Source organism: Trachinotus anak, unplaced genomic scaffold (genome assembly GCF_046630095.1).
Source record: "Trachinotus anak isolate AG129_WGS33_773 ecotype Australia unplaced genomic scaffold, CSIRO_AGI_Tana_v1 ptg000028l, whole genome shotgun sequence".
In the NCBI taxonomy this organism is placed as follows: Eukaryota; Metazoa; Chordata; class Actinopteri; order Carangiformes; family Carangidae; genus Trachinotus; species Trachinotus anak.
This window is the reverse complement of record NW_027273879.1, coordinates 4,097,240-4,123,183: the sequence shown is the minus strand read 5'-3', so window position 1 is coordinate 4,123,183 and position 25,944 is coordinate 4,097,240. Positions and strand designations below refer to the sequence as shown.

The 25,944-nt window shown below is 41.6% G+C and overlaps 1 protein-coding gene across 22 annotated transcripts in view; it reads left to right on the top strand.

Annotated features, from left to right (window-relative positions):
• fnbp1b (formin binding protein 1b) overlaps nucleotides 1-25,944 on the top strand; it is a 59,407-nt gene that overhangs the window by 14,857 nt on the left and 18,606 nt on the right. For 5 of the 22 annotated variants that reach the window (XM_071466823.1, XM_071466818.1, XM_071466814.1 and 2 more), the window contains exons 1-8: nucleotides 3,305-3,507; nucleotides 4,313-4,428; nucleotides 8,541-8,597; nucleotides 9,395-9,542; nucleotides 16,655-16,717; nucleotides 18,539-18,643; nucleotides 23,370-23,498; nucleotides 24,216-24,362. In XM_071466823.1, the coding sequence (XP_071322924.1) occupies nucleotides 3,466-3,507; nucleotides 4,313-4,428; nucleotides 8,541-8,597; nucleotides 9,395-9,542; nucleotides 16,655-16,717; nucleotides 18,539-18,643; nucleotides 23,370-23,498; nucleotides 24,216-24,362 (807 nt within the window). In that variant the 5' untranslated portion in view covers nucleotides 3,305-3,465. Of the gene's footprint in view, nucleotides 1-2,149; nucleotides 2,576-3,304; nucleotides 3,508-4,312; nucleotides 4,429-8,540; nucleotides 8,598-9,394; nucleotides 9,543-16,654; nucleotides 16,718-18,538; nucleotides 18,644-23,369; nucleotides 23,499-24,215; nucleotides 24,363-25,944 lie in introns of those variants that run through there. The other 17 variants (XM_071466821.1, XM_071466833.1, XM_071466832.1 and 14 more) reach the window with 7 other exon arrangements.

The following is a 25,944-nucleotide window of genomic DNA, read 5'->3' as shown; positions in this document are numbered from 1 at the left end:
CAATCACTTCATTGAAAAGAAGCAGTAGGTTTGTTGTTCAGGTTCTGGGAAACCATCAGCCAGATGTGTTTCTCCTCCATCAGTGATAAACAGAGAGAAAAGAGAAGACCTCCTCCTGTGTGGGATGCAGGTCAGTCGGTCCTGGGTGTGGCTGAGATCAAGCGATCTGATCTGGAGTGGTAGCTAAATAATGTGCATTCGTTGAGATTAACTGGAGGTCCAGCACACTAAACCGCACCATAATCCCCATCACCAGTTGGAAAGGGTTGGAGGTCAGGAGGCTGATCCTTAAACAAGCATGCATTTGTTTTGTTTTTTTAACAACACACGGGCAACCTACATAAATTTAGTAACTGCTAGGTGTCTCCTTTGTTCTCAGTTTGAACCTGTTTCCCATTTCCTGGATAATAAAAAAATATTTAGCCAGGCAGTTTTATTTATTTTTAGTCATGTACTTCGACTATAGAACATACATCGCATTGTATTCCGAGATAACAAGCAGAGTGGGGCTGGTTCGTCTCCTGAAGGGATCCCCCACTTATTCCCTCCTGCAGGATCAAGGTCAGGTGTCAGGGGCCGCAGGAGGAGAGCACGAGCAGGCTCAGAGCCATAGGAGGGGGTTTTTACAAAAACAGGTTCGACTTTGAGTGGAGCTACTCTGGAGCTAACTGTGACAGGATGACTGTCACCGTGTCATTCACATGCGGTGCACATGCACAGTAACTTGAGTCAGCGGAAAGGGGGATTCATTTTTCACAGTCAAATTTTTTTGACTCAGTCTTTTCCTATTGAAAATATTTTTTACCAAAACAAATGAGAATGGTCACATGATCTGTCCTTGGCATGCTGCTGCTGTATAGTTTCCATTGGAGCAACAGCAGAAAAAAAGCAGGGAAATGAAATGATGGGAAAGTGATTTTGTCTTCGCTTCTGCCTTTTTGGTTTGGAAAAAAATGTGTTTATAGTCAAGATCAAAGCCAGAAGTGCAGCAAAAAAATGTTGAAGAGACACATCACAGCACTTGGATGAATTCATATTTTCATATTTCATCGCTGTCAGAAGTTTTCTTCATATTTGAGCCTCTCTCATCATCATTTAACTCATTTAAACCAGGGCTGCACAGTTAATTGAAATATAATCGAAATCTCACTGTGGACAAGAGCAATATCCAGATCACAGGAGATGCACCTTTTTTGATAAAGGTAAAATGTATCACAACATTGTTGTGCATTGTGATGCTACAGAGACATCCTGGCCCGCAAATCATATACTCCAGATGTAAGGGAACATGCTTGTTTTACAAAAATCATTTAAATTCTTTTTATTGTGACTCATATCACAATATCTGCCAAAATAATTCCATTGTGATTTTTTTATTGTTGAGGCCTAATTTCAACCTGGTTAAAGCTGCAATTTATTATTTCCAGTATCCATTAGTCTGACGATTATTTTTGCTATTAAAATAACTATTAAAATTTAAAATATTGAAAATAGTTGCTGGTTATTTGTCTGTGGATTGACTAATCATTTCATCTCTGAAGTTTGTAGTTTTGGTCTTTTTCCTCTTGTTCCATCAGTGTCTTTAACCCTACGTGCCTGTGTTTTGCCTTTGTTTACATACATTTGTGTCACTTTATCTGCTTTCTATGTGCAGACAAATGGTCACAGTGTATATGGGAAGGTTCCTTACAAGTTAGAGTCTACTATATGCCCATGTCTGACACAGTTTTGCATAATGTGTAGTTTTCTTTCAGCCTGATTCATAATTCATTAACCTGCTCTCTCCCTCTCTTGTTGCTGGGGAATATCTTTGTTGATGATTTTCCATTTTACTTGAGCAATTGCCTCTTCTGCCCTTTATGATATTAAAGATTCATAAGCTCAGAATGACTTGTCATACTGCAGATTTGAACCTTTATGCTATCGTTTTATTTTATATTTATTTATTAGGGGACGACAGAGTGGTATGAGGCCCCAGCAGGATGGACTAGTCCCCCTCCAAATTTAATCCCCTCCCATGTAATCCCGCCTCTTCTGTCATCTCTGCTCCTTTCAAGCCCCCTCCCTCTGTTTTTCCGCTCTCTCTCTCTCTTTCTCTCCCTCACTATCCTTCTGTCCCATCCCACTTATTCCACCTTACGCCTGATGGAGCATTAAGCCTTTATGCTGTGGGCAGCCGTGGCCTCAGCTTCAGAGTGCTGTGTGTCTGTGTGAGTGTGTGAGTGTGTGAGTGAGCCAGTGCTGCGTCGGTTCCTCCCCTGCTCTCTGGGATTCTCGCGTCTTCCAAGCATTTGGGAATTACTTGCTACACCAGTACAGTTTCTTTGTCACTGCGTGGGAGTGGGGTGAGCGGACATTGTTCCCAACCCAGGCTCGCTCTCACACTCCCTCTGCTTTGGATACCTGGGAAATGGTCTCGTGGACGCCTCCTTGAACCTAACCTCGGCCCTCTGTTGTGCTGCTTTGGAAGGGGGCTGGAGTGATTGGATGGGCATTTACTACATTTGGATATTTCAAAAGGGTACACGCACCACGCTGAGACACACTGGATAAGATGGTGCCCCTGCAGAAAAGGGTAATCTGAGTTATGTGTGTGGAGGAGTGTGAGAGAGGGGAGGGTTTCATGTGCATGATGTGGCTGCAGTGACGTGGGCTGATTGTTTTGCCTTTTCCTCCAAGACTGGATGAGGTCTAGTGGTAATGAAGTGAATGCAGTTTGATTACTTTAATTGGCACATGGGTGGGAGAGTGAGCCTTGCTCTTGGGCTTTAAAGGGGAAGAGAAGCTTGTTGTAGAAACAGGAGGAGCAAGAGATGGGTGTCTGGGGAGAAGTCGCCTCATTATTTCAGTGAATTGTTTGGTTTTATCTTGTCATTCCTCTCTTGAGTGGCTTGTTGATGAGTGATTGCTCATTGAAACTTACTAACAATGCAGACTGGAAATCCCCCTCCGCCCCCCTGACCCCCCAACACAATCAAAGCACTCTCTATTGTTTTCCTTTGAGTTCGTCAGTCGGAAGTTGTTAAATTGTGAACACTGTTTTAAAGGTGTTCAAGGGGTTTTATCACTCTTCATGTGACATAATGTGGCTTCAGCGAAGCTGCAACAGTAATTCTTAAGCATGACGTTATTCTAACAATAAAAAAATATTTCCTCAAAGTGCTGTGCCACTGTGACGGCTTCAGTTTAACTCTCAAGTTTTTCATTGCCACAACCGCTTCCTGTGTGTTCGATATGAAAATGCTTATAGTGCAGAGATGCTTAAAGCAAATGAGTAGGAGGCAAAGTGTACACCACTTGCTTCATCTCATTTGTGGTGCAGGTGAATAACAGACATGCATAAAGCAGCCATAGAGCACACTGCATGGTTTGCTCAGAGAATCAGTAGAAACTTTTGCGAGCTGGCACTTCACGAGTGTCGTGCGAGAGGAGCCGTTATTAACTGGACTCAGGGAGACTCCAGACATGGTAGAGGAGAGGATGGGGATCTGTTGGAGCTACACCAAGGTTGTTTTTTTTCCTGCTTCATCTTTAAAATGATACCAACAGTGCTGTAAGAAGATCGTAACCATACGATTGTCAGTGTATGTCAGCTGTGATGTGTGTGTGTGTGTGTGTGTGTGGAAAGCAATGTCCCAAATGAAAGATGAAATACTGTCTTTTCTGAACTCATGGATTTCAAGATGTGACCTCAGCCAACTAGTGGCTAATTTTTTCCTCACAAGTCATGAGCAAATCATGAATAATGAGTTCAGCCTGAACAGCTGTGTTTGGTTATCAGTAGTGAAGGGCATTAGGCTCCATTTTTTTTTTTTTACTGTGAACCACAATAGGCCTCTGTGACAGCCCTCAGTGCAAGAAGAAACGAGGGGTATCAAGAGAAAACTCACCTGTCACATCAGGACAGTGTCAGTCACAGAGCAGGCTGAAGGTTTCGAAGGTGTTTAAATGTCTGAATTGCAGCCAAGAGAGTGGGTCACATGCTTTTGTCATGTCAGCAGAGGCTGCCTGATTACTTTGTTTGAGGGCAGCCAGATGAGCAGTATTTCAACAACAAATGAAGCTCACAGATGAAGTTGAATTTTCAGATGTCAGGTTAAGATTAATACGAATCTATTTCAGTGTAAAGCTCAAATACCCAGATGGATATTTGGTGGTATTTGACGTAAATCTGAGTGAACTGTGTGCAGTAGGTCAAACAGTATACATATGCTATGTTGTTTAGATATGTTATGGGTGGGTTAATGATGACAGATTTCTCTCTCCATTGCACTTTAATGATTTAATCATTACATCTTCTTCTTTCCTGCAGGATCAGTTTGACAACTTGGAGAAGCATACACAGTGGGGGATCGAGTTTGTGGAGAAGTACACCAAATTTGTCAAGGAGCGATCAGAGATTGAAACCAACTATGCAAAACAAATTAGGTGAGTACTCCAGCAGACTTATGATCCGTATTTGGTAGGTTGCAGTGCAGTGATTAGGGTGTTACTGTTTTCCATCCACATGGCTTAGATAAAGAAATCCCCCTCTACAGCAGGGTTTGACCTACTGAAGTGTCCTTGAAACAAGAGACTGGATCCTCACCAGCTCATTATGTAGCCGACCCTGACCTCTGACCTCCCTCTGGAGGGGGAAACTGAAACGGGAATTCCCATATGGGATGGAGTATGTTAACAGTTATATTAATAATCCAAAAAAGAAATTACATTTTCACTGGGGCACTGTTGTTTCTCTGCAGGGAAGCAGACTGGCTTTATGTAAGTATATAGGTAAACAAGCAGAAGAGGATGTCTGCTCCCCCTCTCATCTTTTTTTTTTCTTTGCTCTGTGAAGAGTCTGTCTGTCTACCTCTCTGGTGCATGCATGCTGTCTGCTGTAGTTGCTGGATTCTGCTTCAGGGAAGAGGAAGTCAGGCTGTGGGGGGTGGGGTGGGGTGGGGTGGAGCTTGTGTTTCCATAGAGACTAGTAGGTATCAGCATTATCAACCCCAGGTTTGACCCAGATTTTTTTTTTTCCTCCAACCACAAGTGTCTGCTCCGCCTCCCTCCATTTCCCTCCACACAAACACACTTTGGTGCAGTCACTGATTTTTAAGGGCGGTGATGAGTGACCGCATTGAGAGGATCCATATCCAGCGTCCCAACACAGTGGGAGACACCACCAAATCCACAATCCCCATCTTTAAACAGGACTGACAATATGGCTAATGCCATAAGTATTGACCCCAACCCCCCGCCCCCATTTCATACCAGCCAATACCAATCACGCATTCACATAGCAACAACCCTGCACCAGATCCTCAACAGACCATACCACTCTTTTTGAGAATTAAGTCGTCTTGAGATAATAGGACTGTCTGTGTTTACATGGATGCATTATCCTCATACCCCTGCAACTTTTCACTTAAAGACAGACACATATCAAATAGAAATATAAATTTTTCCTCAAAAATAATAATAATTGATATTTGTGTATTTTTTTGATGTCCCTTCATTTTGTTCTATTTTTTCCCATTAATATACATTTGCTCAAACATTTGAATTAAGAGAAACAATGTCCAACTTATTAAAAGCAAATGGGTGATGAACAGAAAATATTCAAGTGCACTCAGACCATGTAAAATTGAATTTGTTCACTTGTGGATATTTCTTATTTTACCCGCATACAACAACAACAACAATTCCCAAATAAAACAATGTTTTTAACAAATATTATGGACGAATAACATATGCCTTCGCACATTTGCACTTGCATTTGAACACAAGCAGACGTCCCATAATTCAATTAGTCAGCATCTGTCTACAGTATGTCTGACAAAAGAACAGGGGGAGACTCGTCTTGCCACGGCAGGTTGGCTTTTATTGAAGTTAAGGCTCCACAGATGGTGCGGATGTTTTCAGTCATTGTGCTTACACAGATGACCCGCTGTCAAACTGGGCCTGTTATCTGGTTGACACACACACACACACACACACACACACACACATACACACACGGATGTCCACACTGGCACACTTGTCAGAAGAGGCTAAAATGAGGAAATTGGGACGTGCAGGCAGGACAGATTGAGTCATAAGGTTTTTCCTGTGTTTTCGACACACTATGCTTCTTTGTTGTTGTGCTACTTGGCTGTACCTCAGGACTAATTATCCTTTGTAATCAACTTAGCTCATGGAATCAGGTTTAATCTAACGAGCAAACTCAAACCAAAAAGAAACACACGGCTGTTGGATCTAATAAACTAATGGAATTGGCCCTTTGATCAAGTCTTCTTTTCTGTTGTTGGGGAGATTTTTCCATCTCTTCTTTCCTTCCCTTTTAGTGGTAATAGACCTGTTCACAGAAGGCGTTTCACCAGCACAGGTGTAACTTGATATCATTTAAATTTGGTGCATTATATCTACTGTAACTAAGTCTCAGGCCCTGGTGCTGACTCACTGAGGAAATTAATAAATTTCAGTCAGTCATGAGTCATGAAATGATTGATCCATTGACGCTGTAGGTTATTTTTCAAGTAAAATTGTGAAACATTTTGTCTCCAGTTTATCTCTTATGAGGATTTTGAGCTTGTCTTTGTCTTTGTTTATGAAAAAGTAAATTTTATATTTTGGGGTTTTGGAAACCTGTTTAGACAAAACATGCAATCTGAGGACGTCACTCTGGGCTCTGATAAGTCAAGATTGTGAATAATACTGATTTCATAATACTGATTTTTTTTTTAAATTATATGACATTTTATAGACCAAATGATTATTCGAGAAAATGTGGGTCAGATCAGTAAAATGCCTGCAGAACAGGTCCAGTTAAAGGAGAGTGGTCAGTGATCAAAAGTTGGATGGTTCAGCATTTTTTCATACAATTGCAAATAAAGTGTCACTGATTGAATGTCATCTATGGCTATTACACTACTTTGTACCATTTCTGTCACCATACCAACCACACACTGCCCTAATCCATGAATAATCCTCTTCCATTGCATTGGTGTAAACATGCACAATGCTTCAGTCTAGTCATTGCAGGGCAATGCATTAATGCCTCCTCCTCCTCCTCCCCCAAATTCCAGTCTGGCATAATCCATAACACAGTGTGAATAAAGTCCCCGAACAAAAGAGACTGGGTGAGGGAGGAAGAAAAAGAGCCTGGTGTCATATTATCAACCAGTATGTATAGACGTTTTCCTCCAGCAAGTTTCCAGTAAACCATAGATTCATACTGTTTCATACTCCAGACAAAGATGCACACATAGACATACACATAACCCGACACGTGTACTCAAATATACACTTAACAATCCTAATTAAGCGAAAGCTGCTTCTGAATGTGAGCAACCATGTTAAATATGTTTTTTAAAGTGAACAGGCTTATACAGTCTGCCAGTCAACATCTGACTGTGAGTGGATGAATGAGTGAGCGGGAACCAGGACTATAATTAGAGATGGGCTGAGAAGGACAGACAGATAGATCTGCCTAGCAACAGTGCAAACACCATCAGGGAGGAGAGGTGTCGGGGGGGGGGGGGGGGGGGCAGACAGAGCTGGATGGAGTGCAGGCACATGTTACATGTTTTTTTTTGTTGTACAGACATGTACATGCTGAGAGATTTAGATCACATCTGTGAGTAAAGTGCTATAATCTTGCAACGCCTTGCTGTTTCCAGCTTTTTCAAAGTAATTAACTCACAACAATTGAATTGTTCTGTAATGTGGTTTTAAAGATGTACTAGTAATTGTTATAAAATTTCATAAATTTTTAATAAGCATTGGACTGACTTGTAAAACAAATACAATACAACTGGAAAATTACAGCATGACTCACTATTAGTCACACTTTTGGTACAGGCCTTGTGGCCTTTTTTGTGCTTGTATGTTGGTTCATTTTTAACTTGACAACAACGCTCTTTAATTAAACAAAGGATTCTGAAGGCCTAAGTCCACAGCGGCCACCCAAATCCATCAGAGCATGGTGCGCGTTATTATGTTTTGCTGACAGAGGTCCAGTTGGGTGGTGAGAGTGTCACACTGTCATGATGAAACAGACGTGACAAGATGCACTGCAGCCTGTCAAACAACACAACAGTCGCTAGGTTGAGAAAAGGACATCGTTGTTATCTGCAGCCTATTCCCCAGCATTACCCGTTGACCTTCAGCCAGCACAGTGACATATTTCCTTTCTTTTCTTTCTTTCCTCACACAACTCTCTACACCATACGTCTACATGCTGCACTCATGTCGTGCCACCGACATACAGCCAGAGTCCAAACAAGGGCAATGGCTGCATAAGAAAAGCATACTTGTTTCTGGTGACTGCTTCTGCATGCGTTCTCCTGGGGGCGATGATTTATGTCCTGGAGAGAGGGAAGTGTGTGTGTGTGTGTGGGGGGGGGGGCAGGAGCAGAAAGCACTCTGCTGGATTGAATGGTGTACTGGATGATCCTTTGGCAGGTCTATAAGGGCAGTGTGAGGGAAGTATAATGGTAATGGTGCTCTGCCCGTCTGCAGGCTGGGCTGACGATGCTGAACTCTCTTTGTCCTCACAGGAATTTATCAAAGAAGTATCAACCCAAGAAGAACTCACGAGAAGAGGAGGAGAGCAAGTGAGTCGAAGGATGCTGCCCACAAAGTGAATTAAAGGAAGAGTTTGACATTTTGGGAAATATGCTGAGTCATTTTCTTGTGGAGATTTAAATGAGAAGTTAGACACCACTTAACTGGCAGCAATTTGATTACTCATTTAAGTGACTTTTAATCAAAAGTACCCAAAAGTCTCTAGCTCCAGTTTCTCAAAAGTGAATGTTTGGTAGTTTCCCAGTTTTCTATGATACTAAACTCAACATCTTCTGACTGTTGATCAGATATCAAAAGCAATTTGAATGAACTTATTTCTGACATTTTATACATGACACAAGTGATTACTAAAGAAAATAACTGTTATATTTATTGATAATCAAAACATTCACTGGGTTTCAGTCATACAGTACATCTGTGATGGAGTAATACAACCTTTCTCAAGGTTTTCCGTGCGTTAATGACTTGAAACACAGAAATAGATTAAAGCAATTTGGTCAAACACAGGAGTAAATGTAGATTTTGGAGCCCCTGGGCCTGGTTGGTAATCTAGCCTCAGTAAAAACAACACTCCTTAAAACAAAGTTGATGTTTTCACACTTTAGTTTTTGTATAGATTAAACAAACAAGACATAACTTGTTAAATAGTGAATGTAGTTGTGACAGTAATAAGAGTTGTATCAGTCTTCTCAGTTATTCAACATGTCAGACTATTCCTTTAAGATGTTTCAAACCAAATCTGAATTACTGCTACTATTATCGCTACTCTTTCTGTGTTGGCAACTATACTGTGTTTCCTCTAACACCATTTCCCGTGTGTCCCCAGGTACACCTTCTGTCGAGCCTTCCTGATGACGCTTAATGAGTTAAATGACTATGCAGGTCAACACGAGGTTATAGCGGAGAACCTAACGTCTCAGATCATCACTGAGCTCTCACGCTACCTGCAGGAACTCAAGGCCGAGAGAAAATCGGTGAGGCGTCGTCTTTGAACTACATGAAGTTGCCCTCTTTCCACATCCACTGCTTTTTCCTACACTATCTGAGTTTTGTCTACGTCATGCTGTCAGTCTCCACATACCAGTGCTTTAAATTAAACATGTTTAATGTCTAGGCAGCAGCACATGGATTCTGTAAAGGAAAACAAGAGCTTAAGTAGCCCATTTCCTCTGCATGCTCTTTTCTCCATGATCTGAGGTCATCGCTGAATAAATATAGATACACCCAAAGGCTGGCCAGCAGCGCACAACATGACCGACTGCGTCCTTTTTATGGAACAAAGTCGTCGTCTCTCTCTATCATTACAGCCTTATTTCTCTTTTTTAAACCAACTAACAAAATAATTGGTGCTCCACACACCCTGCACTATTCTTAAACGGTGAAGTCACTTTTCCTCCTCGCCATTATAAAGTGATTCGGAACCTGCAGCGCATGATTAATAGATAACAGTGTGGTGTCCATGTAATCCATGGAGTTGGTGAAGGAGCAGAGAGAAAGCCACACAGCTGGAAGAAAAAAAAGTACTTTCTGAAAAATCTGTCATGGACTCTCATGTCACAAAGTCCAGCTGAGGGAAGTGGAGTGGAAAACCAAGACCAGAGGGCACAAAGGCAAAGGGACTTCTTTTTTTTTTTTTTTTTAAACAGCATATGTTAATATGCAGAGCTGGTTCCATCAGTGTTGCTGCTATAAATACAGGAAGCCGTGGGTCACATTATTGTGATCAGTTTTGATTTTAGTTTAGTTTTGGTTGCAGTAAACAGAGAGAAAGGGAATTTCCGATGCTTCCAAAGGGGAATCATCCACCCTGCCAAGACCTGTTTTGCTCTTTTGGCTTTGGTTTAGCCTGGCTTGGTTTGGCTTGTTTCTAGTGTCCAGATTTGGCTCTTATCATAGAGGGTCATTGGACAGACCCCCGGCTGCCCCCGAGGCTGCAGGATGTCACTCTGACACTTCTCTTCCTCTTCATTTCTCTGCACTTTTCCTGTATTTATTTACCCTATATCTGTGTTTCTCTCCCCTCCATCCATCTCCTTTTGATATTGCGAATAGCTCATCATGTGTCTTGACCAAAGAAGTCCAGAACAGTGTTTCTTCAGTTGTGCAGGGGGTGGGGGGTTCCCTTCATAGCATTACACCATAACTTACAAGAGTATATTCTGCCAACAGAGCATTCTTTAATCTGAACAAATAGTTGTATTCAGAGTAGTATCCTTGTTGGGTAAATGTATCCCATTAAGCTTTTATTTTTTCCCCAGTTTTGATTCAAAGACAGATTCAATATAGCCATGAATGATGGAGGATGACACTCTGACATGTTCGAGTGTTGAAAAGGTGACTGACAATAACAGAAACCACAAGCTACAGAGAAAACACCTTCATAAAGTGTGATCTTTAAATATGTATATTTTTTAGAAGAAAGTGGTTTCAGAGCAAGTCTGTCTAAAACACTATTGGAGAAAGTGTTAGTGATATTCTGAAAGGTGGAGGTAAAGCAGTCCTGCCTCGTGCTACCCGTCAGTCCTTCCTCTGGTTTCATTCACATGAATTTTTAAGCACCACTGAGTGTTTTTTCTTCTGTTGGAGCTTTTTGATTTGTGTCTCTGTCAGACGCAGCTATGCAGGCAAAACCCAGACAGTAGGATTAGATAGGAGGAGGGTCAGAGCCTCCTGGGTTTGTAGAGAGCTTATTGGACAGGTGAAAAAAAATCCACACTACAAACCCAGGAGGGGAACAAAATAATAATACCTCATTAGTTTCTCATGTGGGGTTTTGTAACCCTCCCCACCTCCCTTTGCTGTTTCCCTGGGTGAACCTCTCACTAAGCTTGGCTTGGGGTGGCACAGGGGGTGAGGCCAAGAATGTTGTCTTAAAGGATTTTATTTCAGAGCTCATATACTTGCTTTTACAAAAGTGGAACCTGGCTTTATAAGAGAAGCTACTTGGTTTAATGTGTTGCGCAAACATATTTTATTCATCATTTAGATTCAGATTCAGACAACTTTTTTAATTGCAAAAAGGAGAATTCCTTTGCAGCTTAGCCAGTCCACACACACACAACTTCAAACTTCACAGAAAGTTACATAAAACGGATAAAATATCACATTTCGTTACAATTCATATAGTATAGATAACACAAATAAATGAATGACTGAATTTAAATAACAGTAACAGTTAAATGACAACTGTCAGTGTTTAGTAGCCTGATAGCAGATTTAGATATTTACAGTTTATGTAAACCTCTTCAAGATACCCTCTTGTTTGGCATGCATTGCTTTCTTATGCTTAATAGTATAACAGGTAAAGATGAAGACCAGGCAGGGTTAATACAGGATGAAGAGCCTAAGCCTCACCGGACTGTGATTGTGCTGAGGAATCATAATAAAGTGTTTGGTCAGCATACTGCTGTCCATGAGGGCTCATAAAGACCCTTTATCACTCCCAAGGCTCCCAAGACTGTAACATTTACTGTATAAATGTCACTGTACTATATTAAGTGTAGTGTTAGTGGAGGGGTCCACTTGCACCCCCATCACGGCCCATAATTATATCCTTTGGTGTTGAGGGGAAAGGTTTATCTATCTTATCCTGCTGCAATGAGACAAGTTCAACCAGCTAGAAAAAAATCATTTAAAAAAAAGAAAGAAAAAGAAAATCATCTTACTCAGCTGCCAAGGCCAGGAAAGTAAGCATAGCATTTACCGAAAGGTCAGCTGAAAGCCATAATGCGCTATAAAACATCTTTAGGTGGGTTTTGGCAGAGAATGCTCACCTCACTTATCCGTGAGAGGCGAGAGAAGAGAGATGCAAGTGCAGTGTGGGAACAGTGTGTCTCTGGAGTGGCCTCACATGCCTCCTTGTGCTGAGTGGAAAGACAAATAGGAAGCTGAGAGGGAGGATTGATCGTTGGATCTTCCCATAGTCGCTGAAAGCACATGTCAATCTTAAAAAAAAAAGAAAAAAGAAAAAAGAAGAGAGACTTCAGAATGAATAACCTCCGCAGTCTCGCTCTGTTTGAATCGTTGCTTAATGGTCTAAACACGAGGAGGAACGTCTCAGCGGAGCTTTCAGGAGGTTTCATCGTCTAATCTCGTATGACTTGTGGCTGTGTCTTGATTATATGTGTGTTGACAACTGCACAGGACTGCAGGTGCACATTCCTATGAACCAAATCATGTCAATGAATGACAGGTCACTTAGAGCCTGTGTGAGTGTGCGCACAGATACACATGTGCACCTTTTCACTCTCTAAAGTTTAAATGCTCTAAAGTTTTTGTTCCCCTCTTATTATTCAAACAGGAAAAGATGTTTGTTTCTTTCAGCTCATGTCTTTGTTTTGCTGAAAGCACATTGTGTTCATGGAGCGGACGGCTTGTGAGTCACACAGGGTGCATGCCCCGCCAGAGCACGTCTGTCCCACCTCAGCTCAGTCTGGTACAAGGACGACACTGGAAAGTAGCCTGGCCGATAAGGTAGACAGCAGATACTAACTGGTGACAATGTAATACACAGAGAACTGCAGAGAAAGGTGGTATTTGTTGAACTCTGCCTGAACAACAGTTCACAAAATCACTATTTGTTACTTCAAGTATATGGTCTTTCATTGTAGCATGCCCTGGTTCTGTCATTATGGTTCCTGCAGGGAGCCTGGTGGACTTGCGTAACTACAGGGACCAGCTTGAAGAATTCCTTTGTCTTTGAAGACGTAGTCATAGCACAGAGAGCAGGCCTGCTCCACATTATTAAGTAAATATTAAATCTGCTGATCTAATGTGGATGGATAATGATCATATTTTCCAGTCCACACTTTTATAGGACAGAATTTGTTGCTGTGTTAAATCCAGCTTTTTTTTTTTTTTTTCCTTTCTCTCGCTGTCTGTCAACTACCTGGGTAACTGAGAGTGGCAGCTTCAGGTCACCGACCTGTTGAAGCGGCCCAGATGTCCCTGACAGTGCCAGCAGTCACATGCTGTTACTGAGAGGGATGAGTGGAGGAAAGACGGGACACGTCTGCTCTCTCTTGCGCCGAGCCAAGTGTATTTCTGCAGCGTGCGACTCTAAACACGGCGAGACCAACGCTTCAGAACATCTGCCAAAATGGCTGCAACGTTTACTGTATACCTGCAGCCCAGATGGCTGATGGCTCCTTTTTTTAAATCGTGCTGGAAAGTGAATGGACTCACATGTCAGTGTTTGGTTTGGTCAAAGCAAACACGATGTGGTCGGTAGATAATCTGAATCTGATGGAGGTGTTTGGAGAAGAGTGTCAGCGGAGTTTGTTCATCTTCACAGTGATGGAAGATTTGTTGATGCATCCTGGATTTTTTTCAGAAATGTTGTTATGGAGACAAATATTTGGTTGAAAGAATGCTTCACACTAACAATGACATCATGCAGGCCAGCGCTACATGGTGTGAAAAGGCTTCATGGCATCTTCACTGCATCGTATCATCAGTTAGTGAGACATTTTTAGAGTTCGTCATTATATCATATCTAACAGGAATCTGAAGGTTAAGGTCTTAACAGCAGTTGAAAAAAAAAACAAAAAACGAAGCACATGATGATACGCTGGTTTGAAAGGACTTTACTTGCTCCACAATGTCCCATTTTCTGTTTGAGCTCAAATACTTCCTCTGAAACACTGGAGCACTTCCTTATTTTACGCAGCTTCCCTCGAAACTTTGGGAAATGAGAAGTGCGACTACCTGAGGTAAACCAGAGCGCATTCTCACTAACTGCTCTCATGTCCAGTGTTATTCAGGTGGGATTAACCTTTAAGCCTTTTGCATCAGTGCTAATTTCACATCTCTTGTTTGTGTGTGTGAGTTAACACACAGAATACTGAGGACTTCCTTGTGCTGTCCAAGCACTGAAAATTCAGGAGAAGTACAAGCAGCAGCTTTCTGTTCTTTCCAACAGCCTGGGTCTGTTATTGAAAGGCAGCATCGATATTCAGCTCAGCTACCAACCCCAGCTTCCGCAGGCTGCGTAACCAGGGGAAACCTCATTGATGGTCAAGTCTCTGTGGCGTTTTTCATTTTGATTTGATTTCTTTTTGGAGTTTTTAGCAGAGTAACGTGACCGCAGGCACTGGAGGAATCATTTGCATGTTTTATGTGTAATCGCAATCTAATTTAAAAACAGCAAACGTTGTAGAATTGGTGGGTCTGTGCTTCCATGTCGGGGGATTTGGCTGTGATCCACACAGAGAGCTGTAGAGGGATGTGCTCTGCCTACAGGCCAAGTCCTCTGGTCTCCTGGAGTGAGACAGACCAAGTGAGGCCCATTATAAAAACACAGTGTCTGAGCTGTAAGAGTTGAGATCACCGCTGCCACCTAGCCTCGTCCAAAACGCCACATTTGGCATATTCCAGACTCCGTTGTAGCCTGTCTGTCTCCCCCTAGATTACAATATCTGCTTCCTCATACACTTTCATGTTTTATCTTGTTATATGTTCACTGTAAGCTTCAGTGTGTCCGTTAGCCTTTCTGTTTCTTATTCTCCCTCCTACTATCTCATCTAACAGTTGTAACCGTCTCGTTCTGAATATTTTCTATCCCTCTGTCCATTCATATACTGAACATACATCGAATAGAGCCAACATGCTAACATGCTCATAATGACACAACAGGTACAATGTTGATCATCTTAGTTTAGCATGCTAACATGCTAACATTTGCTAATCACTACTAAAAATAAAGTATCCTACACCTGAGGCTGATGGGAATGTTATTTGTTTTTATATTTGTTTTATAGTTCTATCCATTATAACAGTGACAGAATGTATGGGTCTGTTTATTATTTTAAAACCCATGTCAGCTATTTCTGACATGGGTTTTAAAATAAAACATATAAAAGCAAAAAATCTTATCAGATGAGGGACCCTGGGACAAAATCTTATCAAATGGGGATCCATGGTCTAAGTTGTTAGGGGTCAGTGCTTGATGTGAAAAAGTTTGAGAACCACTGCTCTAGAGGAAACGTCAGGGGATCACCAACAGATGTTTAGACATTTCATTCGAACCCACAAATGTTAACCTCACTGTGGCTCTAGAGAAAAAGTTAGGGGATCCCCCACATTACCATCCATACACACACGCTGCTAGCAGGCTAAACACTCCATTATTTAGGCCTCAGTAGAGAGAAGCTTGGGTATTTTCTTTAAACATGTTTTCCTATTGAAAGGTGCTTCATCACCTTTTGGAGTGAAAACATTGTGTGTGTTTATTTATGTATGTGTGTGTATATTTCTTTCTTTTTTGTATTTATTATTACTGACTTGCTGTCTGTAAGCCAAACTGCCCCTTGTGGACATTCAAGATTTGCTCTACTCTATATTTATCTTGCAAACCTTTTCTGTTGAAATATTCCTTGTTAGAGAAGTGTGGTGATTTCATAAATGTTACTGCACTGAGGTCATGAAATCACTGAAATGTGTCTTGGAAGTATGCACGAGGACAAAACCTTGCCGTTGGCACAATATTCCTTAGAGGACATGTGGCTTAATAGCTTCATAAAGCAGCATCTGTTCCCTGTCTGTTACTTGTCCCTTGGATGCCATTGTTACTTGAGCTACAGTATGTTTGACCTTTTTTTTTACTTCAGTGGAATTTCTACCTCGTATAGAGTCTTAATTTTTAGTAGTGGTGATTTAATATAAGTTAAAACTCTAACACTGTTTCTCCAGAGTTTTAAAACACAGTGTTTATGCACCTGTGCTGAACTGGTGGGATATGATCTGGTTTCTCTTTAATCAAATAGACTTTTAGCCATCTGCTCGAGCTTGTACAAATCTCTGGGAGTTAAGCTTGTGGGTTATGTGGTCATAATTTTAATGCAGTCACAGTATAGTATCCATTTGAATTTGCCCTACTTTCTCAGATCACATTAATACTTTCCTGTCACAGTGTGAGTAATATTCAGAGTGTTTAATGGTATGGTTGAGACTTTCATTCCCACTGCTTATAATTTATTTTCCAGACGATGTCAAGGTCAGATTCACCTGCTTTTAAATCCCTTAAGCTTGGGAATAGTATCATAATATTTCTAATTTTTTTCTTCCCCTTCTCCAACTCTTCTTACAGCACTTCCACGATGGACGTAAGGCACAGCAGCACATTGAGAGCTCGTGGAAACAGCTGGAATCGGTGAGTTTGTTAATGTGCAGTATCACAAAGGTTCACAAGTAGCAGTTAAAGAATAACTACACTTAATTCTGCTGTATCACTAAAGTTGCCAACTTCAGCTTGATTTCTAGTATAACTATTTCAAACGCTAAAAATGATCGTATTGATAGAATTTTAAACTTTTGAATACATCAACACTATTAGCTGTAGAAAATATGTATATTTACACCACCGAATTCAGATTCAGTTGATAGCTGTTCTACCTAAGTGAATAGGTTAAATTTTAAGAAATACTGAAAACTTATGACACTAGTTTTTTTATTTCAATCATTAGCATGAAGAAGTGATATCAAATCTGAATCCAGCTTATTGAATAATTTTTAATCAAACTAGCTGGGTTTTGTTTGCATGTAAATAAAGATGTACAGATGTTTTCTTGCAGAGAGCACATCAGTCAGACAACAGCTTAGTCAGTTTCATTCAGTCATTAAGAAATTTATGCCTGGTAGTTATCTAAAGATGATATATGATTGGCTGCAGGTGATATACTGTATGTCTTTTTATGAGATGAAAGGATTGATAAGTGTTATTCAGATTTGTTTGCTCTGATGCTAATGAATGCCATTTTTTTTTTTTCAAAATAAAAGCAGCTATCAGAACTTAAGTCATGACAGAAAATGTAGTTTAGATCTATGCCGTCATTTACTCAAGGTTCATCGAATGATACATCAAATACATCAGGGCCTCCCACTGCAGAATAAAGGGATGAAAATCAACTCATCATCATTAACGCCACAACCTACAACACACACTCAGGGAAGAGCCATGTGACTATAAAGGGAGGGAGAACATAAAGGAGGTGAAATAAACAAAAGCAGAGGATCTTGCACAGAGCCCTGAGGGACCTCCTGTTCTGTCTTCATCAGAAACCTCAAACAATGTTATCTTTCTTCAGCTGGAGACAGGACAGACTTCATAAGTATATGATGAATATACACAGCAAGAAATTCTACAATACAGTACAAATAAGGTTATGTTAAAGCTACAGCTAACTTGTAATGAATGTGCTCTTGTATAATGTATGTCATCTGTTGCCTGGATGACAGACTTACAATGCTAAGAATGTATGAAGATAAAGACATTCAGTTAGATAATGAACACAAATTACAGCCCGAGGTAAATCTAGATAAAAGATGACCTTAGACACTGAAACAAAGGAGCATCACTGAGTATCAGTTGTGTGTTTTAATCATCAGTTGTAGACCAAATGTTTGGTATTCTCTGTAATGTCACTGTTGGAAAACTAGACAAGAGCAGATCCAGGAGTGTCTGTTGTATTTGTTTTTGTGGAGGAGCGAAAAGAGAGATTGCACAGAGCACCACCTCTTATCTCTGCCTGGCCCCTTTGACGGGGGAGAGAAAAGAGTGTGAGAGAGATGCATAACTTCCTTGTCCTCCTCAAACTTCTCTGTGCATTCAATGATCGCATTGTGTTGTGCGAGGCAGATAGGCATAGTTCAGAGTGCACGCTGGCCCAACAAACACTGATTGTTTGGTTGGAGGGGTCGAAAGAGGGCTGGATGAATGCTTGTTTTTCTGTACACAAACGGCCTCTATGAACATTTGTTTAATCTGCAGGCTGCAGACTTTGACAGACCCTGGGGCTGTGTCAGTGACATAAACAAACCTCTGTCGCACACAATGCTGGGCCTCAAACACATATGACGTATATGTACATGTTATGACGTCCATTTACGGGGCTCATTAAAACGTCAGGTTATATGCTGTTTGATTTTACTGCCTGTGATCAAATTAAATTTGGTTTTCTGTCTCATGTTCCAGAGTAAAAAACGGTTTGAGAGGGACTGCAAAGAGGCCGACAGAGCACAGCAATACTTTGAGAAGATGGACGCTGACATTAACGTGACTAAGGCTGACGTGGAGAAGGTATGTGTCATCTCACGCCAGTCACACACGAGCTTGTCCCACACCCTCCATGCTTACAACACAGCTTCCCCACAACTGATTGCCTGGCTTCCCTCACTCTCCCACCTAGCACCCTCCCCTTAGCTCTCGCCATCTTCTTTTACATTTTATGCAACCCCCGCCCCCCACTTCCAGCCCTGACTCCTCATTCCACAGAGCTTGAAAGACAGTAAAGATTGAGTGACCGTGTGTTTGATGCCAGGAACTCTGTGTAAAAGCTGGCATTGTCTCAGATCTGCAGCTAAACAAAGCTGATAGCAGCGCCGAGTCCTCACTATCACTGTAGTGCAGCCACCAAACACTCTGCTGAGCTGTATGGGCCTTAGCAACAAAGAGGACTGTGTGTTCATGGTAGCACTTGTGTGTGTTAATGTGGATAAGCAAAGGATCTGAATGTGTATTTTTTTATCATACGTCCACTTCAATAAATCAACACATGCAGCCATCATCCAGTTCTGAGGAACTGTAGACCAGAGCCCCCTGGGCCTGTAGCTGATGTCATTTCCTGTTGTCATAACCAATTAAACGAGCCATCAGCATCTCAGCCTTTAACCCACACAGCTCCCACGGCCGCAAGGCATCATGGGTCAGCAGCGCGTGCTCCTGCTGCTTCATCAGCTGTTGGAGCAGAGCTCAGTCTCTGAGTTGACACAGTTCAGACCCGATTATTATGCAAATATAGGCTGGAATAAAGAGCCTTTCTGCACTCTGGACATACAGCCAGACAGCTACAATAGGCTTAGGCTAACACTGAACTCAACTGGAAAGACCCAGCACAGCAGCTCAAAAAAAAAAAAGTTTTGAAACAAGAGTTGTGTTGTTTGTGATTACAGTTATTCCATTTATGGGAGCATGAAAGAGTCATACACAGAATTCTGTAAAAGGAAGAGAAAGAGTTCTGTGTTTTTTTGACTCTGATTTATCACTGTATCACTGTTTGTGTAAAGCAATAATAATAACAACTCTAAACTCTTAAGGATCATACCAGTGGTTTTGCTTGTGTTTAACACCAAATTGTGCATTAATTACATTTCTGCTGATCATTTTCTCTTAACTTTTAGTTTCCGTTTATGCCACTGAAATTCAATTCTGGGTTAGTCCCTACTAGGATGCCCAGACATCAAAAATTTTATAAAGAGTAGCCACTTTTATAATGGAAGAAACTACCAAATTAAACTACATTATCATTTTTATAATGTCCAGATTATTATTACTTTTTGCCTTTTTTAATTAAAGGAAAATTGTGGCATGTTTCAACCCAGGTCTTATTCTTACCGTTGTTGCCATTCTGACCACTGGTTATAACAGTTTTGTACCAACAGACTCAAGTCAGAAACTTGAGTTTCTTTGGAAAGTGTCAGGAGTTTCCAAATCTCCATAATGAAGGTGGTTAAGTTGCTGTGACCCATAGTGAGAGACTGTGGCTGAAAAATACCTAAATTTTCGTCTAAGGTCTGATTTTCTGGCAGCACAGTGTTGGTAGTAAATGTGATGCTGTTCAATGTCTCACTTTCAGATGAGCCTTAGGTTTTTGATCCTAAAACAAAGTGAGTTTTCCTAAAAACATAAAATAAAGGTGACAAAATGTCAAATATTAGCTTAGTGTGGGTGTTTTGACCGACCTCAGCTCTGCTCTTCACCTACTCACATTTCCATTGTTCAGAAATGAAGAACTTAGAATAGAAAAGACTGATTGTGTGGAAGATGTTTTTGTCCCACACAATTCTGCTCTGACGTGTGTTTTTCAAACAGGTACTTTACTGGTGTGTGTCAAATCTGTATCTGATTCTAAACAAAGTGTGCAAAAGTGTGTAAATGTGTGTGTGTTTTACATCTATGTTGTCTTTCAGTGTTGTGTGTCTTTTCCATGTGCTTGATGTTAAAAAATTTGCTCAGTAGCACAGAGAGTGTATATTATAGATATTCATACAATGCTATCATTGCTACATCATGTTAAGATTTAAATGAATTATCATTTATTAAGTGCACAGTTTGTTTTGAGGTGATGAATAGATGAGGTGAGATACAGAGATGTTATTCACAGGGCCTCTGAGCATTTATCACTGGAAGGGATGAAATACCACAACCTCGACCTAGTTTGTGTTTTAGTCATAGTTAAAGCCTCGGGGTGTGAGTAGGTCTGAGGCGGACAGAGCAGATGCATGGTGGGAGAAAAAAGAGGAGACGAGACAGTGTTTATACATGTTTCTGAGCAAAGTTGAGTGTGTTCTTGTGTCTTTGTACATTGGTATTCTGCAGCCGAAGGCCAGTTTAGGATTTGACGGATTACTAATGAAGAACTGATATCATTTGATCCCTCAAACAGAGTTACTTGTCACTAACAATAAAGAAAAATCTGCTATTATTTGATGCAGATTCATTCTGACAAGCTAAGTTCCAGGAGTTGCTGTTGTCTGTAATGTGCTGTCTCTGTCTAATGCAAAAGAGCTGCTGTTTGTTGAGCTGATGCATTGTGGTTTTCACCGCAACCGGAGCAAACCTCTAACTGTTCCCTCTTCTCGGCTGGCAAACAAAATCCCTCAATTTGGGGTTTGGAGTCACAGCCCAGATATCCACAAAGCCCGTTCAAGTCCTGTGACGGACCCCTGGCCCTCACACACACACACAGACTTCCCTATGGTGGATATCATCAGTCATAGAGAATTGGAGAAAAAACACTTTCTGCCTCGACTAAAATCACAAGACAGCGGTTAGCAATACTAGTATATTAGCGGTTATTGTGTTTGTGCAGGATGATGCCAGCTTCCCCTTTTGACAGATGACAGGCCTGGTGGTCCAGGAAGTGCATCTATGGCAACTTCTTGTTTGGCTGGAAACAGCTAACAAACCTTTTTTTTTGTTTTTTTGTGTGTGTGTGTGTGCGTGTGTTTGTATATTTATTTTATGCAATACCTTGAAGCGAAGTTCCCACAAGGTAGGTCCAGCGGACAGACAGCCTGTTATATCTGTAGGAACACACACTGTCTCGACTTGTGTCTCAATACACACACACACACACACACACACACACACACACACACACACACACACACACACACACACACACACACAAAGACACACACACTCACACTCATGTAGAGTCTGACACACAGCCTCCACTGGCTCACTGTTAACACGCCCTGTCCTGTCTGACCGTGATCAGTGGCTTGCCTTGCTGTTTCCTGCCGAACACTTTGTCACCCTCAGGTTTATGTGTGTGATGAAAAGTGAAATGAGAGAAATGCTGAATATGTTGCGTAAGGCGGCAGCTTTCATTCTTCCATTCAGATTTTGCTCTTCACTCTCTGTATTGTAAATAAGCCGCATTAAGATATGCGTTGATAGACAGACAGATAGATAGATAGATAGAGATGTATGTATAGGTGCACGTACACACACACACACACAGAGGTGTGAGTAACAGTGAAACAGGTAATTTCCAGAAAATGACAACAGGATGTGATGTGGCTGCCGACGCAGAATCTTGTTTCGAGGTTTCGTTATCCGCCAGGTTACCATGGCGATGTTGTTTGCCCTCATCCTTTTTTTCAAAACATTCAGAACACTCTGCATGAACCTACACCTACTGTAGCATGTCTCTAAAATGCACGCTCACGGGCCTGCATGCAGATTTTAAACAGCTGGACTTTCACATGTGTGTTTTAGCTTTTCTCTAGATTCCTTTTTTTCTCTCTTTCGTAGACTGACTATCATTTTCCACTGAAGTATTATCTGTCATCCCTCATGTGCTGCACATAATGTACCTTTGTGTCTGACAAGCACCTCGGCTCTGATGTCCTCCTTTTCTTCTATTATGTCATCTATTACTTACCCATATGTGTGCGAGTGTGAGTGTGAGAGATTTAAATCTTGCCTCAGATGAGGGGGAAAGTCCTTATATGAAGTCCTTTAAATGTTTCCCTCAGGACTATGACAGATCAGGGTTATTTTTCCTCCACTGCACAGCTAAACGGCCGCAGTTGTTTTTGTTCATCTGCTATTCAGCAGACTGAACGCTGATTGCAATCACAGGTTCATGAGGTGACTCTTTGTTACGGAAGAACCAGTGAAATCACTATTTATGTGCAGCGCGGCCACACAGATCTAATGGAAAGAGGAAAGAGATATGAGCACTTAGCTGCATGAGCACACACACACACAACACACACATCCCTCATGCTGTCTAGCTGAGATAATCTCATCTCCATCTGCTTGCCGTGGATCTGTAATAGGCTGCCCCTGCTGCGTTTCTGACTGCCTGCCTTTGCTTCCTGAAACTGAACTAGCTTAAAATAATCAACATTATTGACAGCAGAGAGAGGTGAGATGGGGCGGGCAATCAAAATCCAAATCCCTCCATTCTGCAGCCATAGCAGGCTGTTGTATCCCTGTTTATATGTTTGCTCTGTCCTACATAAGTCTAATGCCAAAGGCTGTTGCTGCCGCCCGACTTGGATCTGCACCTGTGACCCTGTTACGAGCTCTGTGTTAATGTGTGTACATGAGCATGCATGAACACTCGTGTGCACAAATATGTCAACTCATGTAGGTTTTTATGCCCTGGCTGTGTGTGTGTGTGTGTGTGTGTGTGTGTAAAACCCATATGTCTGTGTTAAACGGGGACACTGAGGGATAGTGCGGAGAGCATGTCAGTGATGTGCACGTTTGTGTGTTTTGTTTTCTTCAGGCACGACAGCAAGCTCAGATGAGACACCAGATGGCCGCCGACAGTAAGAGCGAATACTCCTCCTACCTGCAGAAGTTCAACCAGGAGCAGAATGACCATTACTACACAATTATCCCCAACATATTCCAGGTAAATACAACAACACCGCAACACCTGCCATGCTTCAGTTGATTTTTTTACTGCAAGATAATTGCACTTAAATGTGTTAAACAGACCTACATTTTATTTTGGGTTATCAGTGTTTCCCATACATCAGATTCTGAGGTTACCTTTTTGTGTAATGTGTTTATCAGCTTTCAAAACCTTGTGTGCAAATGTAGCTGAAAGTGCTGACTGATTGAAAAGTTGGCCACAAAGGTGCATTCATGTGCAATCATTAGTTCGCTTGTGAATACATTGCTGTTTGCTGGCCATCACGCCCCCCACACCCCAGTCCCCTCAGGGTCAACAACTAAAAATAAATTCTCAACATGTGGGAAACACTGAGGCTAACAAGCCATTATTATAAAGAGCACAGCTATTTTGTACAAGCTGTTTGCTCTGTGTGCTGCATTTTGACAGATTGTGAGCTTGGAGTCACAGTGTTGTGAGTTTGAGATGCAAAAAAAGGAGGTTTTCCATATATTCACAAGCTTTTCACTTCTGAAGTTCTCTGTTTTTTGAAAAGTGAGGAGTCAAATATTTTAAAAGGATGGAAAGCGCATAAGAGTTGTACCAGATGGCATGTCAGATCTTTGATGCTCAATATCAAAAGACACCTCTTTCAAACAGCCCTGCCCGCTCATTCTATAACGCATGCTGGGGAAGCTTGTATTTACGTATGAATATGTCTGCATGTTTATTTAGAAACTTCAAGACATGGAGGAGAAACGAATCGAGAGGATAGGGGTGTGCATGAAGACGTTTGCAGACGTGGACCGCCAAGTGCTACCCATCGTGGGGAAATGTTTAGACGGCATGACGAAAGCAGCAGAGTCCATCGAGCCCAAGACTGTGAGTAAACAGAAGGAGATATATGTGTGTGCACACACACACACACACACACCATCATGTGGGACATATTACTCACTCAGCTAGGCTGTCGGTCACAACCCAAACACAACCGATTTAGGCTTTCACTTAAGCAACAAGTGTGCTGGTGGGTTGGTACTCTTGGGGAGTGCTTTTTTTAAAAATAAAAACAACCCACCTGCGAACAACAAAGAACCGTGCTGTAGCTGAGAGAACAGCTGAATAAAAAGATTAAATTTATGTGCTGACCTCCCCTTTATGGTGAAATCAATGTGCTGTGAGCACACACTGTATTCTCCCCCTTTGTGTTGCCTAAAAAATACACACCGGTGGTCTCCCTTAAAGGGGCATTCCACCGATTTTACCAAAAAATGTCAGTGAACTCATCTTGTTTTTCAGCTCAGCCTGTGAAAACAGTTGGATACTGTCTCCTGTGGCTCTGAAGGGAGATTTCCAAACACTGAAAAAAATGACATTGATGATATAATCAGGGTTGTTTCAGTTTTGGCTTGAGATTGAAAAAAACTGAATGTGTGGGGTTTGAAAGACACAGTTATTTACACAGGTGCAGTCTCATGAAAGATGCTACTTGCAGGCATTACAGGAAATGTAAGATGCAGCATTTTTGAAACTTGACCCATACAAGGGACAAATAGTCAGAATATCAAACAGTTTCAGTTTGACCATTATTTTTTTAATCTGTTTTGTGTGAAGTGGAGAGAAACTGCAGCACAATGAATCTCTGGATTACCCCTTAAGTTTCATATGACGTGATGAGTGAGCACACACACACACACACACACACACACACACACACACACACACACACACACACACACACACACACACACAGTTTCCTCCAAGGTGCTTCCTGTCCAGTGCCTCTCAATGAGCTCATAGCTGCAACAGTCTGAGTTTCACCCTTAGGTGCTGCTGAAGATCTGAGGAAAGTAGTTGAAAATAAGGAGGGCTGACTTGAGAGCTCGGCGATACAGATAAAGGAGGCTGTGCTGGCCCTCTTCCAGAGGACGCCTCACTCCTGATACACACCCAGAGCAGAGCTGCTAAGTGTGCCTCGCTGCAGTCCATTAAATGTGAAGAAATAGTTTGATATTTCGGGAAGTGTGCTTCATCACTTTCTGGTGCAGAGTTGGAGAAGATTAATACCGCTCTCCACAAAGGCTGCTGTACATATAAAGCTACTGCAAGCAGCCGGTTAGCTTAGCATAAAGAAACAGGGAAACAGCTTGCCTGGGTCAGTGCAGTGGCTTTGAAATCTGCAAATCAGCACCTTTAAGGCTAACTCATCCACCAGAAGTTATTGAGCTTTAGATGTGCTAGTAGGCAGAGTTTGCTACTGTTAGTCACGGCCAGGCTAGCTGTTTCCAGTCTTTATGCTATGTTAAGCTAACCAGCTGCTGACAGAGGCCTTATTCTTAACAGATAGAAAAGCTAATAAAGTGCCTGGACATTTCTTTAATAATACCTCCACAGTAGCTGCTCTGGAAACAGGAAGAAGTCAAACCCCTTTGCTTCTTATAGTTTAAACCCTCTGTTGATCAGA